The sequence below is a fragment of the Micropterus dolomieu genome, linkage group LG15 (genome assembly GCF_021292245.1).
Source record: "Micropterus dolomieu isolate WLL.071019.BEF.003 ecotype Adirondacks linkage group LG15, ASM2129224v1, whole genome shotgun sequence".
Classification (NCBI taxonomy): Eukaryota; Metazoa; Chordata; class Actinopteri; order Centrarchiformes; family Centrarchidae; genus Micropterus; species Micropterus dolomieu.
In genome coordinates this window covers 1,094,099-1,114,979 of record NC_060164.1, presented here as the reverse complement: position 1 = coordinate 1,114,979, position 20,881 = coordinate 1,094,099, and the positions used below count along the sequence as shown (strand labels likewise).

The 20,881-nt window shown below is 39.6% G+C and overlaps 1 protein-coding gene across 2 annotated transcripts in view; it reads right to left on the bottom strand.

Annotated features, from left to right (window-relative positions):
* The window catches only part of vps8 (VPS8 subunit of CORVET complex), a 42,677-nt gene that overhangs the window by 9,167 nt on the left and 12,629 nt on the right, over nucleotides 1-20,881 (bottom strand). Inside the window, exons 14-36 of one of the 2 annotated variants that reach the window (XM_046070228.1) lie at nucleotides 20,821-20,867; nucleotides 19,861-20,083; nucleotides 19,606-19,695; nucleotides 18,827-18,878; nucleotides 18,662-18,704; nucleotides 17,311-17,383; nucleotides 16,465-16,584; nucleotides 15,444-15,515; nucleotides 14,224-14,343; nucleotides 12,596-12,652; nucleotides 12,244-12,326; nucleotides 11,360-11,444; nucleotides 10,990-11,088; nucleotides 10,182-10,271; nucleotides 9,868-9,914; nucleotides 9,602-9,746; nucleotides 7,981-8,070; nucleotides 7,496-7,681; nucleotides 7,307-7,388; nucleotides 6,760-6,842; nucleotides 6,038-6,118; nucleotides 4,961-5,130; nucleotides 2,845-3,016 (exon numbers count right to left, since the gene is read on the bottom strand). In XM_046070228.1, the coding sequence (XP_045926184.1) occupies nucleotides 2,845-3,016; nucleotides 4,961-5,130; nucleotides 6,038-6,118; nucleotides 6,760-6,842; nucleotides 7,307-7,388; nucleotides 7,496-7,681; nucleotides 7,981-8,070; nucleotides 9,602-9,746; nucleotides 9,868-9,914; nucleotides 10,182-10,271; nucleotides 10,990-11,088; nucleotides 11,360-11,444; nucleotides 12,244-12,326; nucleotides 12,596-12,652; nucleotides 14,224-14,343; nucleotides 15,444-15,515; nucleotides 16,465-16,584; nucleotides 17,311-17,383; nucleotides 18,662-18,704; nucleotides 18,827-18,878; nucleotides 19,606-19,695; nucleotides 19,861-20,083; nucleotides 20,821-20,867 (2,310 nt within the window). The remainder of the gene's footprint in view (nucleotides 1-2,844; nucleotides 3,017-4,960; nucleotides 5,131-6,037; nucleotides 6,119-6,759; nucleotides 6,843-7,306; nucleotides 7,389-7,495; nucleotides 7,682-7,980; nucleotides 8,071-9,601; nucleotides 9,747-9,867; nucleotides 9,915-10,181; nucleotides 10,272-10,989; nucleotides 11,089-11,359; nucleotides 11,445-12,243; nucleotides 12,327-12,595; nucleotides 12,653-14,223; nucleotides 14,344-15,443; nucleotides 15,516-16,464; nucleotides 16,585-17,310; nucleotides 17,384-18,661; nucleotides 18,705-18,826; nucleotides 18,879-19,605; nucleotides 19,696-19,860; nucleotides 20,084-20,820; nucleotides 20,868-20,881) is intronic. The other variant, XM_046070229.1, reaches the window with a different exon arrangement.

The window sequence follows — 20,881 nt, the reverse complement described above, 5'->3', positions numbered from 1 at the left end:
ACTCTTTTAAGTCCCTTCTTAAAACATACTTTTATAGGAGAGCCTTTCCCGATCTTATTTGACTTCATTTTATCCCTTTTATTTTATTCTATTTTACTAATTTTATATTTATCTTAAATGTGTATTTTAGTCTTTTCTTTTTATCTTGTATTGTTTTTGTATTATTGTTTTTTGGGTATTATTGTCTTAACACTTGTTAAAGCACTTTGTAACTTGTTTTTGAAAAGTGCTCTACAAATAAAGATTATTATTATTATTATCATCGCACATGGAATATTCTTCTCATACCGTGCAGGCCTACCTCACACCCGTTGGGTCTGGTCTTACCAAATAACTGTCACCAAATAATAGTAAAGTATCGATAGGGGTATTGATAAAGAATTGGATCATTAAAGAGGTGGTATTATGCTTATTTTCAGGTTTAAAATCTTAATTAGGGGTTGTACCAGAACAGGTTTACATGGTTTAATTTTCAAAAAACACCATATTTTTCTCATACTGCACATTGCTGCAGCTCCTCTTTTCACCCTGTGTGTTGTACGCTCGGCTCTTGAGCTACAGAGTGATGCATCTTACTTGTACAAAATCTTTGTTGGGAGTTGCACATGCGCAGTTCCCAGGTAAGGACTACTAGCCAATCAGAAGCAGAGAAGGGCGGGTCGTAAGAAACAAGGTAGTGTGATCCAAATCAAAGCCGCTTCAGACAGAGACCGTAACCTAGCAGATGGTGTAAGTTAATCTCAAGTCCACAACCACATCATCATTGTTCCACATCTTACCATCAGGACTAAACGCTGACCTGTTGCCGGTGTTCTGACGATCTTTGCTGCCTTGTCGAAAAATGCTCCCATAGCGCAAATCGATAGACTGACTCTACTCGGCCCTGCTCCGTTTTCCATTGCAGACAGTACCCAGAGATAGTACGTAGCTTGTTGTCATAGCGACGCCACACACAACTGCCGCGATTTAATATTCAATGTGACACACACCAGTGATCCACACAGCTTTCTGTTTTTTAAGTTAAAACGTTTCAACATTCTTCAGAATGTAAAGACAGATAAGCGGTATGAAAAGCTTCCAGCTGTGTTTTCCTCTGCCGTTGATGCTGCAGCGGTCTGTGTGACGGCGGGAGCAGAGGGCTCTGTGAGAGGGCGGGTGGCCGGCATCACACGCTCCTCCCGCGGGTCACAGCAGGCTTCCCCTGCAGCCACTTGCGGAGCTCCTCAACTCCGAAAATATTCAAGCACATTTTTGTTCCGCCATCACTTCTCGTAAAACTGTCAATATTGGAAATCTACACAGCTGATTTCTCACCTCAAAACTTCTCATAAGTGGATTTAGTGATGAAATTACACACGAAAACTGTAAAATATAAAGCTTTCTGTTGCTGGCCTCTGCCGCACGCAATGATGATGCAGTGAATAGTGACGAGTCTCTCTGACCAATCAGCAGTCTGTCGTGTTTTCACGTTACATTTTAGTATCACTCAGCTCGCTTGGAACCTCGACGGAGGCGAGTCGAGCCAAAGGGCCTCCGCTCAGACTAGCTTGGTTTGAGGGCGTGTCTGACCCCGCTAGCTGCTTGGCAAGCTTTATGACGCGTTTTCATTATGACATCACAAGTAAGGGCTGGACTACAAACCAGCTGTTTTCAAGCAGTTCAGAGCAGAGTTTTCTGTGGGAGATGGGAACTCCCTTTGGGCTTTTTCACTTTGCAAAGCTGTTACATGCACAAAAAAGAGATATAACTCAATAAAGGAGAGGGGAAAAGCCAAAAAGCAGAATACCACCTCTTTAAGCAGTCTCAAAAAGGATATCAGTATCAAGCTCTGTGATACTATTACCTCGTATTTATATAGAAAACTGAAAAAAACTGGACACAGCTTGGAAAAAAGAAATCGAGGAAGTTGAGCTACCTGATGAGTTCAGAAAATTAGTCTGTTACTTGATTCCAGCTATCGGACTTTACTGTGAACAAGTAAAAACCATTCAGAAAACAACATTTTAAAAGTTGTTGTGCTGTCTTGCTGAAAGACCAGACAAAGCATGAATTCATATGTTTAACAAATCTGCATCATGTTAAGATGCATGTAGTTATTTTAGCTTCAGTTTGATCCATTTATTTCAACTAAATCACAGGAAAATGTTTCCTTTGGGTTCACACCGCTGCGTTCAAGTATTAAATTCGCGTTTGGTCTGAATGCACAGTTAGGCCATAACGGTTAGTTTGCTGTCCATGTAGAGTGAGGTAGATTTATTAGGAAAGTTATTTATTAGCAGTATTTGCAGTACAAGCCAAATTTTAGTAGGTTGATGTACTGGTGCAGTAACAACTCTGGGACAAAAAAATGACTTTGTAATAGAAACATTCAAACTGTTTCAGCATAGTTGGATGACAGTGATAATGCTAATCCAACACATCTTCATAAATAGCATCCATGTTATTTCCACATTCCGACTTAAGCACATGAACACAATCATCTGCTTTACCTTGACAGGACATTTAAATAATTAATGAAGTTGTTAAAACTGCATTTGCTCTCATGCTGGCTTTGTGCCTGCAGGAAAACAGAACACTAAATGTGAGCTGTTATTAAATATTAACTAATATTAACTAAATATTAACGTCTTCAGTAGGAACCAATGGACTTGGGGCCACAGATAGGGTAGGGAAGTCGGAAAGTATTGATGGTTTGGATCTTTGCATGGGATTTAGTGAAAGCAAGTGTAAAACTACACCAGACTTATTATTGTAATACCAGAGTGAACAGTCTTTTCCTGAGGGTATATTAATTCCCTCGTGTCTCTATGGATCTCTCACACACACACACACACACACACACACCTGTGCCAGGGACGTGGTGCGGCCTCTTTTTGTTTCGGTGGAAGGCCCGCTCCTTCCTCTTTGGCTGGAGGAGGAACACTTGTAGCAGCTCCACCGCTGCTGCAGCTCTGAAGCAAAGCCCCGCCCACAGTCCTTCTGCTGCAGGCACTGGAAGTGGTACAGGTGGCCACAGCTGACAAGACAAACACACGTTTTTTAGAACATGTACGTGGCAGGAAGTAATTGGTCCTGAGTCTCCCAGAGGCACATGTTTTAAGTGTTGTCCCCAGACAGGTGATTACAGAAAAGACATAAAATTGTTCTATTATTATTTCAAGAAATAGTAACACTGCAGTAACAGTAACACTGATTGACATCAAAGCAACAGACTGGAACTAGTCACAAACACAGGAAGTATTGGGAAATTGTATCAGATCGCTCCTCATCCTAATCAGGTCATCCTCACTGGTAGTATTGGCCTATAAGAGGAAAGACTACAGCACGCAAATTTTTTTATATATATTTTTTTATATTTAAGTTCATTTTTTTATACGTTTGTTGAAAGTAAAAAACGGAAAGTAACTTTCGATCAATAAACTAAACTGAAAGATCTCCACCAGTGCTTTTTCCTTTAGTGGTGAGTCGCAAACCTCCAAAAACAACATTCACAAGTATAAAACGAAAAACAGCAAGAAGCCTATTTAAACAAGTCACTAAAGTGCTGTAAAGACTCACAAACAGAGGAAAAGAGAGGCTGCACGTCCAGCCGATCAAACCAACCACACCTGAAGCAGCTGCAGCCGGAGGCTCTGTGAGTAAAATCAGCTGATCGCATGGACTTGCGGATTTGGCCTGTGCAGGCCTTTTTTAAAAAGTCTACAGGGCACATAAGGAAAAAAAGGCGAGCTCTTCTCTTTCTTTTGGTGTGTTGCTTGCATGTTTAGCTGCAATCTTTTTTTGCGACTGCTACCGCTGTCGGTGCTCCATCAGCTAAGAGACTGATGTGCTGCACACTTGTTCAGCAAACATATGTGTTAAGTTTGGCCCCTTTTCGTTAACATGCTGTGAGTGGGGTTTGATCCATCAATCTCTGGATCCGGAGCAAGAGCAAGACCTCCACCACCAGACTACTCAGATACACTGTGAAGGGAAGGCTTTCAAGTTTCTTTGTCAGTCATGTCTTATTCTGACAAAAAAATGGCTCCTAAGCACCAATAGAAGGCATGTTTTGCTTATAAACAAATTTTTTGTGATGGCTACTCTGCTTTTGAAGAATAAAATAAATGAACAGCCAAAGAATTGTGCTGTGAAAGCCTTAATATCATGTAAACAATGATTGCATTTAAAAAGACTAACAACATAGAATTTTGAAAGTAAACACTGAAAGTTAGTAAGGACTCCACATTTTGTTAGTATCAACTTCAAACAGCTCCGTAAATTTGCAAGCTTTAATATTAATATATCGTAACTCAAATCAATGTCAGGCACAAGAAGTAGTACTCCGAGGACTGTGTCTATATCTATCTATCAATGCAGCTGTTCTTATCAAATGAAACAGGCACTTCACTCCTGGGTTCAATAGTAAACCACCACAAGAATGACAATTACCAACAAAAAACACTATATTCTAAGCAGATACATTTAACAAATACATAAATCACAAAGTATTTGTTTTATATTTCAAACAAATAGGAGACTTATTAGCTAATTTTAGCAAAACTTTCTTCACTGCCATGCATCATGGGAGTCTAGCTCCGCCCCAGCTAGGTTGGAAGAGGAGTCCCATAGGAACCCATTCATTTTAAAATGCTTAAAAATATTAATATAAAATCAACAATTACAGATATCAGCAAAACGGGTAATTGCACCCATCTCATGAAGAAGATGTACAATTTGATGTTGGAACCAAGTTTGTAGGACAAACGGTACAGTCTAATCGGACTAGTTAGATGCCAAAAAACAGTGGAATAAATAATAATAAAGAGCGAAGAGAACAAACGTGTGAGAGCTGCAGCTCTCACACTAAAAAGACATCAGGATATGAACACAAAGCCACATATATGCATGTAAAGAGTCAGTCAGCTTTGAGCTACATTTTGGCCAAACCTTCCACACAGCATCACAAACAAGATGTTACCTGAACACAATGATCTCCTCAGCTGAGTCATGCCTCCTTTTGTACTGCTGGAGGCAGATGTTACAGTGGTCCTGCCGTGGGTGGAGTCCCCTTGTGACAGCAGCGCGTAGGTGGGCCAGGGACCAGTGGAGGTCATGGTTCAACAGACTCGTGGTTGTTTCAAGTAAAGTCTACAACAGAAAAGACAGCAGTATTAAAGGCCAATCTGTGTTTTTTTTTTACCACGCTAATCACAAATACATTCGCATATGGAATAAAAGAGTCTGACTTATAGATGAACAGTGCTTTTCTTCACTGAACAAAAATGTACATCTGTTTTACTGCTGTGTTTACAATATAAACCAACCTTTAATAGCACCAGCAATATGAATAGCTCGGGTGGAGTTGTTGTTATTTATTTGATTTGTGTATTGACAGAACAGGTCAATCAGTGAGGGAGTGATGCAGCTTCCAGTCCTGTGATTTCTATTGTGGTTCAGACGCTGCTCTTTTGTTTACTTTTGAATCACAGATTGAGCGGTTAATAAAAAAGGGCCACACAGGCAGAATCTTATCCTCACTCCTGTTTGTAGGAGGAGAATGGAAAGACTATGTGAAAATCTGTCAGTGATTAATATATAAAAATCCACAAAAAAATAAGGCAGTGCATGAAATTAGAAGCACTCAGTCTGTGGGGACTTGGCTTGGGAACCGGAGGGTCACCGGTTCGAGTCTAGCACAGACCAGTGCCCAAGGTGCCCCTGAGCCAGGCCCTGAACCCCTAACTGCACAATGACTGCCTACTGCTACTAATTAGGATATGTTAAATGCAGAGAACATGTCTTGCATGTTTTGTACTGTGTATAATTTTATGAGACAAAAAGTTGATATTTATTATTATTAAATATTATAAATAGATGAAGAATTATTCAGTTAGAAACAATAACTATTCCATGGCCTCAGGGCAACAGTGGAACATCAATGCCATGCCTTACGCTGTTTTCAGACAGCAAACCACATCTGCTGGTGAAGGTCACAAGATGTGGCTGAAAGCACCGAAAAATGTATACTAGCACACACAACCACACAGTGCATTACCTGTTCATAGTTAAAAGTGTCTAGCATGCCCAGAATGAGGCCTTGGATCTCTGCCAGCTTTCCTTTCCCATAGACTGGGTCCTGACAATCACAAGCATGCAGACAAATCACATGTCATTAGTACACAATATACAGTGTAAATGGAGACATGCTACTTTACAAGTGAAGTCTCACTAGAAATGCAAACCTAACTCTGGATTAAACTGACTACTACAAACTTGTTTGTGGGTAACAGTTTCAACAGCATCTCCCCCTGTGTCGTGCGGCTAAGGATTAAAGCTGTCCTGAAATACTGTATAAAATAATTTGCTTCCTTCCAGTTTGGGGATTTCATTGTGGTTCATGTCAAACTACTCCAGATGTATAATTCTGATATTTTTATTTGTTTTGTAAGTTTCAAATCTTTTTGCATAATACATAAACCTCAGTGCTTCAAGGAGGGACCACAGCACAGACACCTATTTAGCAGTGTTTTCATGAAACAGTGACAGTTTAGAACACACAAAGCATGTGGATGGGCAACTAAACAGTGTATTATACTGCAGGAGGTGTTCTTCTAGATGTTTTTAGACTTTTTAAACTACTGTGACCACTGCAACCAAGGAGGTAACCACAAGCCCATAGTTCTAGCAGGTCCAAAGAGAGTGACTGTTTGATACTGGGAACAATCACTTAAAAGTAGGAAAGATTTAGAAAGGCTACACAAAAACACAAATACACACCTGAAGTATTCGTTGGATGATAGCAGGCAGAGAAATAAAGCTACTCATACAGTTGAGAACCTTCATCGTCAGCTCCTTCAGCACTGAAATATACACAAATATAATTAATAGCAACTATCAGCAACACTATCAGCGTCATCTTAAGACAACAAGGCTTGTCATTCTGTTTTGGTGGAGGTGGTGGAGAAATAATAAACAAGGTGCTCAATGGCAACTTTAAGTAATAATTATATGTTATACAGAAGGAATTGTTTATGGACACACTTGACACTACACTCACAGATTCTGGGCCACTAGGGGCAGAGGAAATGAAATTTGAAAAAGATTACATTTAGTGGCGTGCAGTACAGCACTAACAAGTAATTGTCTCCTTAGTTGCTCTCATCTCTTACTTTACAGTTCTAGCTTTCAGCTCTAACTCTTCAACTGACAATTCAATATGGAAGATTTAACATGCCTAAATGTAAACCAAGAACAGAGCCACAAAATCTGCTCACGTGTAGTAATATAAATAAGCGTGTGTGTGTGTGTGTGCGCGTGCGCTTACCCTCAAAGGTGTGTTTGGCATTGCGTCCCTTCACTAGTTTTTGTGAAGCCATCATTGTCTCCAGAAGTGGAAACCATAGAACCTGTGAGAAATGAAGCAATGAATTAATTTATTCTTTTAATGCACCCCCCCCCCCCCCCCCCCCACACACACACACACACACACACACACACACACACACACCCCTACCTCTCTTTGTTGCTGGTAGAGGTTCTGAGAGCTACGATGACACAAGACAATTATGTCATTCAGTGAATCCTTTACTCTTGTCAGGGTCGATTCACTGCCTCCCTCCTCTTCATTGCCTCCTCCGTTTTCTTCTTCAACTCCTCCGTCACTCTCAGCAGTGAGGAGACTCAGTTTGTCCTTCAATGTCTTCAGAGAGAGAGTATAAAAACAAATTTGTGACAATAACAACTACATATAACATCAGTTGTTGAAAGTAAGTACATGTATTCACTGTGTATAAGTACAGTTTGTTGTACTGGTACTGTATTTGAGTATTTCAGTTTTATATAACTTTATACTTCGACTCCACGAGTGAACATGATGCCCATATGACCACCGATGTGTGACAGATATGTCAGTCACTACTACTTTAGAGCCGTAACATTCATGTGTTAAATTGGTGAATGCTGAACCATTAATTAGCTGCATGTTTTGCAGCATGTTACCTCTAACAAGACAGCAAAAGCGCCTTGAAAATCACCCTTCTTCTCCAGCAGGTAGGCTGTAGCCTCATTGTGGTGGTACTTCTTTGTTATCTAGAGACAAAGCCATGGATAGAAAGACAGAGAGAAGCACATGCTTTCAGACTCAAAGGTGCACGTAAGCTGGTCCCATCTGGAACTTTACTGCCACAGTACACAGTACTACAGTAGATAATAAAATATTTCCAATATGCATTATATCACGCAGTATGATAAGGTCCCTTAAATAGGTACATTTTCATTAAAGTAATAAATATTTTAATGCTTTTTGTATCTGCTGAAGAATGTTTACTTCCTATAAAGCACTAGGTGTAATCAGTTTTATTATCTTCCCTGACAAAGACCATGAGGTGTATTGTCCTTGGTCTGTCCAAAAGTGCCTGAAGAATCTCTTTGTCCACCAATTTCTTAGTCAAGTCAAGTCAAATTTTTTATATAGCATGTTTAAAAACAACCGGAGCTGCCCAAAGTGCTGTTCAAATTAAAGTGAACAGCACAACAATAGCGAGTAAAATGACATCAGGAGAAAAAAAATAGCACAATCACTAAAATAAATGGCAATGATAGAATACAGGGCACTATCAAAATATGTGCACAAATGTAAAACAGAATACAACTGGTAAGAATGATGTATTAAAAATAAAGGAATATAAAATACTAAAACCACTAAGAGCAACTGAAGGCCACTGAAAACGTACAGATTTGTCTTTGGAGCTGCCACAGCAAAGGCACAATCCCCCTTACCCACAAGCCTCGATTGTGGAATAGTTAAAAATAATTTCTGTCTTGCTATCATTCCTGGAGGCAATTAAGCATGGATGTGATGAGAGTTGGAATTACCCAGATTCAGTGGAAGGTATATTTGCATGTCATTAGCCTAAAGGGTGCATATACACAGCAAATAAAATCTGCCCTCAAGTGGAACCTTGAGGTACTCCACAAGTGGGAAATAATAGGTGCGTTCTAGATGACTGTGGCTGACTTTTACCGGACTCGGCGCCTGCAGCCGCTTTGCTTCCGCGAGTTTTTAATGTCATGTGACATGGTGACGTTTGGCAGTGCCGGCAAATGTTGGACACAATTTCTAACCAGCATGCCTTATTTTAAGTCCAGCATGCATCCCGTTAAGTCAGCGCTGCGCAGTGCCACATGAAGTCATACGCACTTATCAACAGAGCAAGTTCTGTCAGTTAAGTAGGAGGCAAACCACCTGAGGGCACCTTAAGGGACCTTAAGACGGAAAATTGTTTAGTTTTGATTCATCAAGGTTAGGCTTTTTTTTTTTTTTTTTTTTTTTTTTTTTTTAGGAGGCTGAACTATCGTGCGCTTGTTTAAACAGGACGGAACAGTTACATATGTAAGACTGCTATTAATAAATAAGGGAAATTGTGAGACCTACAGAGTCCAATACTTCCATTTAAACGGTATGTAGGAATTATGTCCAGGGGACAGGCGATGGACTTCAGAGATTGTGTCATAAACGAGGGACAGAGAGATGACGCTGAATGACAGCAACTCGGTTCAGGTATTTAACTCTTGTCCACAAAAACGTGCAATGCACATAATAAAGTAAAGTAGAAAGTACTTGTATGGCCTCCTCCAGTCTGTAGTGCTGGGATGTCTGGAGGAAGCTCAGGAGCTGCTTGGGGGCAAAGCGGCTCATTAAGTCCAGCAGAAGCTCATGGAGGTCATGTTCCAGTGGCAGGATGGTCCCTGAATGATGGCCTTCCCTAAAAAATAGAGCAAATGAGAGGTGAGGATGGAGTTAAACAGGGAGGAGAGGAGGCAAATTTTGAAGAAATGTAGGAATGAGGTAGCGGAATTATCATTAGAACAGGCTGCACACCGTACCGTGGCTCTAAGAGGCAGCTGAGGAACTTGAATTGTAGCTGGTCATTCTAGAGAGTGAAAGAGTAAGTTAGAAGTAAGTTGAGATTGTATTTCATTATCATTTCCTTTTACGCCATGGTCTAAAGAACCCTGTGACTATCATGATAATAGTTCCAGTGACAGTAAATAAGATCTTCAGCAGTTTTTAGTGCACAAAGTTGTAGGCAAGTATTTATGTAATAGTTGGTAGTTGATAGTAGTACATGTAGTTGTCAGTACTAATATTGCCAGATAAAGAAGATATATAATGACATCATTATTTATTTTGACCTCACCTGAAGCTCAGAGATGATTTGCTGCACCTCCTCAGCAAAGTGAAACAGCACTAGGTCAGCTGACTTGCTCGGGTCAAGGGTCACTAGCATCTGTGAAAATAAGTTGTATATATATATATATATATGTGTGTGAAACACAATCACTTACAGACATGTCGTAAGAAAGAGAATGTCTTTCTTCAACCCTATCCTCTCATTTGTTAAATATTTTGATGCAAATATAAAAAAATTACTGCACTGAAAAAATATATTAAGTTCACTAAACAAACCAGGGTTGATACATGAGTTTGTTCATTCAGCTTGTGACACACCAGCCCTGCCCCTTACTCCTTCAGCCGGCTCCAGACTGTGAGACTGTGTTGTGCTACACAGCCTATGTGAATGGAACACTACTATATAATACTCAAGAAATTCAAATAAAGACCAATGGCTGATTTTAAACAAAGCAGTGGCTCTTAATGACTTTGGGTTTGGATGTCCCCTCCATCCAGACTGACCGCACTCATGTCTCCATGTCTGCTGAGAATATAGGTTTTCCCATTAAAAAGATGCTGATGTTTAAGGGGTGATACACACAAATGTTTTTAAAAACCCATATTGTCGTGTATACTCCAAGTAGTAGGTTCAGACATCTAATCCAGAAGCCTCCTGGATCCTGAACCTGCTCGACTATATATCCCATCTAGCCCGGGAATACCTTGGGATGAGCTGGACGACATGGCTGGGGAGAAGGACCTCCTTCCTACCTTGCTTAGCCAGCTACCACTGTGACCCAGTCGAAATAACCATGTGTACTGTATGTACTGACCTGTATGTGTTGCAGTACTTTGACCCTGACTGTTTGTTTCTCCTCTGGGCTGTAGCCTGGCATGGACAGTAGATTGTGGATGTAGTTGAAGATCTCCCCCTAACACACACACACACACACACACACACACACACACACACACACACACACACACTAAATGCTTTTTGAATTTGAATCCACCAATTAAATTACAATTGTCTACAAGACAAGTTATTTACAATATTCTACATTCTGTAGTAGATCTTTTTTTTGTATGCCTTTCAGTCATAACCCACTAACAAAACCCCCACACAAATCAAATGCATGCAAATGCACACATTCAAATTGAACACATATCAGCCCAATCCGTGTATAGTTTGATAACTCTTACCTTTCTGAGGGGGTCTCTCAGGTAGCAGTCAATTATCCTGTCATACAGATGTTTCTTCTCATAAAGAAATTCACAGATTTGGTAGCTGGAATGCAAGAGGGGGAGACACAAGATGTAATAATAACAATAGTAATAATAACTTAAAAGTTACTGTGGTGTTTCCACAGCTAGTGAAGACGTTTCAAAAGTTCCGCATGACATAAGAAATCCATTAAAAGCAGCAGCGTGAGAATGAGCACCAACTGGATTCTTTAGATAAGACTGTCACAGTGAATGACTTGGTGAGTAAGCAGCCTAAGCTACTTATCAGCATTGTGAAGTTATATTTTAACACTGGATCAAATGACTATGTGCAATATGAAGCCCACAGGGAATTATCACCAACTCTGACTTCCACTCATCTCTACAGATCTTTTTAGCCTCTTAGAACATATTGTTTTGGGTTTATGGCAAAACAAATTCAAGCTGTGTGGTTCAGTTGCAGTTGTCTCATCAACTCTGTACGCTTCCTGCGCAACACCAAACAGCAGACAGACAAAGTCAAGAAAGCAGAAAATGTAGACGCTAAAGAGGTATTGTTCTCAGGAGTTGGTGAAGATCAAAAGAGTGAATATTGCACATACCAAAAATGTCAGTCACTGTCAAGGTTTTCATACATTTGTATATCCATGCAGAAGTTAAGTGTCAATGTGAATCTGTGGAAAAGCATTTGTGGCGGCTACGTCTAAACTTAAAGCCACTGAGGGGCTGCATAGATGGGCTACAACTTTTGTGAAGCACCATCCAGGGAACTGTAAGCAAAATTTAAACAAAATACATGTTACACATAAAAAAATCAATACAGTTATTCAATCTTTTGTTCCAGTCTTTGGTCAGCTACTCACAACTTTGCCTTCTCTGCCAAAGCCAACAGCCTTCCTTCATTAAACTGGACCACACCCCCGACCTGCAGCAGCTCCAGCAGAACCTACAAACCAGTCACAATAAAGACCAGTGACCTGACATGATGATATCATCTAGCAGAATGCTGCAGAATGTACCCATACACACACATTCATACACACACACACACACAAGCACGAGTGTAGTAAAAATGGCAATTGTTTTCATTTAAAATTACATCTACAACACAATAAAGTGTGCAAAAAGGGAAGGGGTCTGAATACTTCTGAAGCCACAGTTTGTGTGTGTGTGTGTGTGTGACAGAGCCTGCTATGTTTTCTGCCCATCACCAACCTGCTGCCTCTCAGTGTGTCGGGAATCATCATCTGGACAACACAGAAACTCAAGAACCTGGAAAGACAGTAAGAGCAAAGATGTGGATGAACAGTGCTGGAAGTTGGTTATTCTCATAAATACATATGGATGAGACCACACATAATCTGTCTTCAGAAAGTTTAAGTGCCATTGAGTTACATTATTCTTGAGCAAGTAACGTAGTTAGTGATAAGTATTGTTTGAGGTATCCCAATATAAGATTTAATGGACATTGTACAAATACAATGAATTGTTACATAGAATATATTTAAACCACTAGGACTGGAATAAGGACATACGTGTTTGCAACACGGAATTAAAGATGACCCAACAGCTGTAAATGCTCTGTTTTAGCAGTGATGATGTACAGATACAGGTTGAGTTTTAGCATATAAAAGGTATCTGCAGTAGGCCCAAAACTGGAAATCTGAATTGTAATATTTTAAGGTAAAGGGTGTTGAATTAACTCACAACGGCAAGATATTTCTGTTACTATTAAATGGTGTTTTTCCCCATCAGATTGGAAAGCTAGGTAGATTTCCACCCACACTTTTGAGTTTTGGCCTCAACTCTGAGACTTTTGTTTCTTTTAAAGCTCATCACGCATGATCTGATTTGTTTTATATGCTGAGATGAATAAAATCACAGCACATGTATTAAGTAGGTAGTTGGATTAAGCTCCATTCACATATTAATATATAGCAGCCAAATATATCCACAATATAATTGAAAGCACAGATGAAGACACTACAATTCCTGCTGATGCTTACATGATGTGATTAGTTGGTGAAAAAAAGTATTTCTATTAATGTTGTCTAGAGATTAGAATTGTTTTAATAAAAAGGTTGCATTCCTTTATTTGTCTGTGTCTCCTAGCCACACTTCTTTTATTTTATTTTACTATTTTGTTATAGGTATATATATATGTCTATATATAGTAACATACTTATGTGTATTGTCATAACAACAGATGTTCACCATTTAAACATAACTCTAGTCTATTGCTTATGTAACATGATCAACGCAGATTTTGATGAACATTTTCTATCTCCATTGATAAAAAGAATTAGACTTTTCAGAGTAGGGTGTGTAGGGTGTGTTTTTGTTTCTGCAGGTCAACATGCAATCCCAGGCCCCAGTGGGGTGGACTGGGCAGAGGAGAGTGGGAAGGGTTTAAACTGGGAAGACACAATTAAACGCTCAGTGTTAAAACCTTTGCATTAAAACCTTTTTTTTTATGTGCATTCATGCTGTAGATGAAAAAGGTACAAAACTCTTTCTGAACAATTTTTTGTGATTGTAGAGTGGTCTGTATGTTTGCCTCCACCAACAAGCCACAGAACCTGCTCTTTCTGCTTCTGTTTGCCACAAGAGATGGACTGAACAGGAGAAAACGCACATGAAAAATAACAGGGACTCCCTTTGCCTCCATAATGTGCACACTGCATTCTTTTTTAATACATTTTCATGTATTAATTAATTTATTTCAGTATCCTGAGCATTAAGCTTTCGTCTGTATTGCCTATACCAGCGGCCAGCTGTGAGTATCACGATAATTAGATTTTAAAAGGAAAAACTCGTGGTATTTGCAGAACCTGATAAGTTACCTGGTCAAAGAGCTTCCTGTTCACAAAAAGCGTGTTGTCTGCCTTGGCCAACTGGCGAGCCAAAAAGGTGAAGAGCCCGCCCACCTGGGAAGGTGTAAAGTCTGGGTTTTCCACCATCACCTAGGTAACATGAAAAAACATTTTCACAATCAAAGAAAAAGAAAAGCTACAGAGAAAATAAAAACTGTAATATTAGTTAATTAAATTCATTGCACCCCCTGTTTAACCCTGGTCCAATCCCCAGCAAAAAGCACCTCCTAACTCTTCGATTGGTGAAGAAACTAAGGAACATGAATCCACTGTAAGTAAACCTCTTTCTGTTACCATTCCAGAGTAAATAATCATAAATAAAGGAAAAGATATGTTTTTCATCCTCGCTTAGTATAAAATAAACATTTCCAAAGCAACATCCCCCTTATAACCAAGATCCTGTAGATAATAATGAAACTGAATGTCTTCTTCTACACCTTGACTACAACTGGAACTGGAACTTTGATAAAAAGACACTACAATACAACATTGATGATAGAGTTTAGAAAGATACACTCAGGCGGTCTCCATGTTTGGGCCATGTTTACCATTTACATGTTAACTGTTTACTGGAGGTTTACTTTTAAACACTATTTATTTCCATGCAGCCATGTTTTAAATAACATAAAACACAATGAATATTGATCAATATTCACATGGCCAAAGAGCTCCATGATATACATGCAGATAAACAGAAAAGATATCAGAAAAGTAATTGGTGTCAGTACTACGAGTCAGCCACAAGAAGGTGACAAAGATGTTGGATTCGTATGGAACAAAAAGCACCGGTACGGGGGGGCGCTCGGGCTAAAGAGACCATCTGTCCAGGATAACACAGACAAACTGACTCTGCTACTGTTTTAACATGGAGCCATTTAGATGAACTTAATGCTGTCTTAGTGTATTGTTGGCTTTAAAAAAATACAGGGATACTGTGTCATTTCAAAAAAAGCTACATAAGATAAACACATCCCTGTATTTTGCATTTAGTGCTAGTTGTTTGTCTGATTTGTGATAGAGAGCAACAACCAGGAGAAGGTTTGTGCTGGAAATGGTTTTCCAAGATCACTCTGTCGTCTGTTTTGGAAAATGACAAGCTTACTGAGCCCTACTTTGTGCTCCATGCCGTCTTCACCATCAACAGTTATGTTAAACAAACACAAACGCACGTGGTAAGACTGTCATTTTACCTGAAGTAAGATGTCCACTATCCTCTGCTGGTACTCAAGGGCCTGCTTGTCGTTCTTAAAGTCTTCAAACGTCTAGAATAAGGTAAGAAATTTGTAAGTGAAAGAAAAAAAAACTAGGAAAGCATATATATCGCTTAAAAGGTGATATTTCCATTTTCTAATAAGGAAATCGTTGATAGGCCCATGACACCTCCAGAGGGCTCAATGGTGACCTCCGCCTCCTGCTTGCTGATGGTCATTTTGCTGCCCAGTTCTTGTCTTTTCTTTTAGCCAGAGCCAGTTTCTGCTTCGCTTGGCAGCCTTAAATGGCCGTAAAAACACTGAACCAACTCTGGGAGCTGCTGCGACCTGAGTTAATGTCAGGGTTATGTCCAGAACTTACCACAGTTTCATCTTCCCTGGAAGGAGGGTCTTGTGGTTGATGTTAGCAAGGCATTACATGGTTTCTTCCTTCAGCTGCTTACTCTGGTCTGATTCCTTAAGGCTTGCATTGTACCGCCGCCCTAAGCTCTTCACTGGCATCTCTTGACACCGTTGGTGTGGCTGTTCCATGAATGTAGAATATCTGGTTTTAGAGCTTTTTGAGCATTGTGGTCAAAGCGATCATCTTTGAGCTTCCTCACAGCTTGAGTAATGGGTGGCATGTGATAGGTTCCCTCTCCTCTATTGAACCTTCCCTCCATTGCATCCTCAACTTTGTTCTCTCCTTAACTAGGTGCTCGATTTCTTGTTGCCTTCTGGACTTGGGTGAGGCTGTTGTTATATTCTTCCTTGGGTCTCTTGCTCCAAATCTTTCTAACCCAGATTTATAAATCAGGAAGCTCATCCTCTCTAGCTTCCTCTCTGACGTTCCTTTAAGTCTGTCCAGGATCTTGCATAGATTTGCGTGACCATTTCTGCGGGACAGCCAGCCACGGTGTTTTCTTAGGCCTCATGCATAAACATTCAGATTAGTGGCCTTACAGTAAGATATTCACGATGCAGCCATTTATCAGCATGACAAGAGTTAATATGATCTCACCATGGCGAGGACATTCAGGAACTCCCGGGTATCAAAGTGAAGGAGTGTACGAATAAATGGGAAAACCTCCTCCTCCTCTGACGAGTCGGCTGAATGGAGACGGATTAGGAACTCAAACACCTGACACAAAAACAAACACACACACACACACACACAAACTGAGCCACTAAATGAAACAACAACAATCAGTAGATGATACAGAGTACCAATCCCACAGCTACACCTCTTCTATTTAGGGTAGGTTAAATCTGTAATCTCAGTGTGTGCGACAGGGATCATTCTTCTATGTTGAAGGCTGTAACTACACAACACTAGCCATAATCAGAGACATTTTTAGGACTTGAAAACTAATTATATTGTCACAGAATGTGTAAAAATACGCTGTTCTCTTACAATTTTATGACAGTAGTAACTAGGTTATAGTAGTTCATTCATGTCCTATTGATACCAGATTTGTTTAAAGAACAAGTCTGGTTTTCGCACAAATACTGATCAAGTGCTGAATCCAGAAATTCTAAGTGAGCAATGATTGGTGGGGTGTTGGTGAGGGTGAAGACATTTGGCCAACTTCCAACTTCCAGATTTCTCTCAATGCAGCACTGGATTACTGCTACTGGAGAGCACCATTGTTTTCACTTTTTTTTAATCATTTATTAGGGTTAAGACAGAACTAATAGAAAGCATCAGTCCTGTCCCACTTACAAGCTTACATATGTAACACAATGGACTTTTGCAGCTTCAACCATTTCCACAAATCCAAACTCTATAATGATCCTCTGCAAAAACAGAACCAGTAAAATGGAATCACTTTGGTGAACTACCCTAGAAAATACAGTATTTACATACCTGGTTCTTGACTTGAACCACAAGATCTTCAGGGATGTCTCCCAGTGGATATGCCCTGCCTGCAAGACAGCAGCTACACACACACACACTTTTACATATGCATTAACAGTGTTAAGGATGCACTTTTTAGATAGAGTCATGAATGTATACTGTTCCCCTGTAAACATTTTACAAGCAGTTGTGAGTGACATTATTGTAAAAAAATCATTTTTTATATGTCGAAACATATATTGTATTTTCACAGTACAAGAGACATAGGTACAATTTTCTGAAATTGTAAGTATTTTAATTGTAGTATTTAAGGCAAAGATATTGTTTGTCATATTACTGTTCAGGGTCAAAAGTGTTTCATAACTGACCACAAGGTGGTGCTATTAACACCACTTTCAATGTGTTGTACACACTCCCAGGGGGTAGTGTCACCCAAATATGTGTTGTCTCTGCCTCACAGTTCAAGTATTTTATAACTGGCTGCATGGTGAGTCTATTGGTGCCATGCTTCTTTATGTAGTGTGTGCGCTTATGGAGAACTTGCACAGTTAAGTTTCATTTTATTAAAAAAAACATAATTGTAGAAATATCATGTTTAATGTTACCCACAACTCCCTGTGGGTAAAATTGTATGAAAAGTTACACGCTTGTGCAATGTGGCTGTATGCACAACATTCCCAACTGTGGCTGCAGTCCAATTTAGTGCATTAGGACACCTTCAAAGGTTTAGTAACCAATTACAGACAAATAGTAAGTGACAACCAACAACAAAGTCTAGAGTTTTGTTAGGGCTTCTCTAAATATGGTAAGTCCCAAGTTTGGTGAAGATAAGATGAAACGTTGCAAAAGAAGCAAAAAATGGTGGAAGACTTTTGTCTGCACAAATAGGCATTGACTATATCAGCTGACTGCATCATCTAAGGAACAGGTTCATGAGTTGTTAATCAAAATGTAAAATGCTTAATAACTGACCAGTTGATGGCACTATTGAACACATGCTTTATAATGTTATGGGACACCTGTGTACCAGGTATGACAACAGCATGTATAGGATTTGAGATTTTCGTTAATATTTGCAGTCCAAGGGTCAAGTCCCACCCACTTTTTGAAATGATCAGTTTAGACCCATCCTACTTTCACAATGTCACATTTTTGCAATCAATATATTCTGCATTTTTCTTAGTACTTGTCTTAGTGTGAAGTTGAACTTAGTCACACCTCTCACGGTAACATAAAATGTACTCATCTTTGCCAAGGAACATGTAGCAGCAGCTAGAGGCTGCTATCAGTTTTTTGGCCATGTATGCCAGCTGCATAGACTGATGGACTGAGGAATAAACTGATACCTGCGTGAACTTACCTTATGTACACCAGCAGCTTGTTTCCCATCACCACTTCCTCATCTGTCCAAGAAGAAAAGGAACAGAGTTAAAGACTTAATTGTGCTTTTCAAACTTTCTGTACTATTGAGATGCTTAAAATAGTTGGTGCTATGATCTCTGGGGGGTGTGGTTTCCAGCCTTACCAGTTAGGCTCCTCCCCTCCCTAAGTGGTGGGCCAATCACTGCAAAGAGTTTCTGAAACATAAACACGAAGTAGACAATAAATAAAGCAATAAAAAGAGGGGTATGTTACCAGTTACTGCGCAGGATCTGATGTACAGGTCCTATCAAAATGATTTACTAGCTGACAGAAAGAAATACATCACTAAAAACTGATTCTTACAATGAATGGTTAATTAATTAAATATGATTAATTTCCCATTAGGTTTTTGTGCTGACTCCTATTACCTTAATAATACTTTAGCCTTGCAGATCAGCGTATTCTATAATTTGAAAAGTAACAGAGATTTAAGGTAGAGTTCGTTCATGATCCCAACACTGAACCTTTGGTAAGAAATTATAGATGAACCTAAAGGCTACAAACGGGTACAGAGTCCAAAACGGCCAAAATAAATTTTCAGTATGTGAAGCTTTCTAGTGTAGAAAGTTGATCTGGGAGCCTTTTCACAAGAAATTGAGACTGAAACTTACAGACAAATTAAACAAAATGCTTCATAAAGGCAAAAAGTGAAAAGTGTTTTTTGTAGGAAATGAAATACCTGAATTTAAACTGAGGGCCCCAAACAGCTTAAATAGTGAGAGAATGCCTAAAAGGTCAAATAGTTTGTACTTTGTTGCCACGTCAAACTGAAATTGAAGTCATCCTATTGATGAAGAGTGTGAAGACACATCATTTAACAAAGAATTAGCATAATGTCAGGCATGATGACAGGATGAAACAGCCTTCTGGTGGAAGACTTACCTCCATAGGTGTAATGTAGTCATTCATGCCACTGTTGAAAATGTAGATCATTGCATCATAGAGTTGGTTCTCCCAACACACTTGAACCACCTTCAAACATGCACACACACACATACAAGACCTTTAATGACAATGATACTAGTGGAAACATAGACACTAATTTGTTTTTTAGCAAGTCCTCACTAATGGTGACAGCTGACTGTGCTTTTATCATTAACTCACCACAAAGTTCTTAAGGTCTACACAAACACAAACCTTCTGGATGTCCAGGCTGGTGACATCCAGATGGACAATGCATCTCTCCAGGCTGTCCATCATACCATTGCCTTGGTAATGGGCCAGGAGGTCCCTCATGATGGGTGTGGTGAGGTGACCGAGCCGGTCCGCAACAATGTATGACTCCAGTGACTCCAGAAAGACACCCTTAGCCACCGTGTTCTCCACCAGCCGAGCATACAGCTGGTTGAACAGCAGGTCGCTACACACACACACACACGAAATGAAGTGTTTAATGCTCATCATTTTTATATAATTCGGCATTGAAGATTTCTTAAAAAGAGTTTTAACATCTCTTCTCTGTGTCTTCTCCTCTCGTGAGCTCAGTGTATCATCTCACCCCTAATCGTTACCTAATGATTCATTAATATAGGATCTCCCAGTCTGTTCTCTTGTATCTCATTATGATTAGGAATATTTAGCACTCTCCTTCCTCACTTGTTTCTTAATTAGCAGGAACATCACTGCTGATGCATCCCAGCACATCAGATAGATTTTACAACAGGCTATATAAATAAAATTGACTTGAAACAACATGCTTGAAAGCGACCTTAAACTTGTGTTAACGCTGATACATCCATCTACATTTATGTTGTTAAGCCAAGCTATGTTCAAACCCACACATTTAAAATTCTAGCAAGATCTTTTCAAAAGTTGCCAAAAAGGAACTTCTAGAATACTGAATATATTGTGATCCTGCCAGAAGCTCACATGGATTTTAAGAAAAAAAAAAAGAATTCAGGTTAATATATAAGCCATGAACCATTTATACTAGACTACAACATATACAGCAAATCAGCTGTGTCCTTGTTTATATGTCATTGCATCGGCCCTCAGCTACGATCAGCATGAGCTGAAAGTTAGTGAGTCTTAACGTAGTTGTTGTTTTTGCTGGTCATGTGTTTGCATTTATGTACCTATGAATGATTATATACTTACGGCCTCTGTAGCAGCAGGCAGTAATCCAGCAGGACTGGAACCACATCCTGAACACACCACA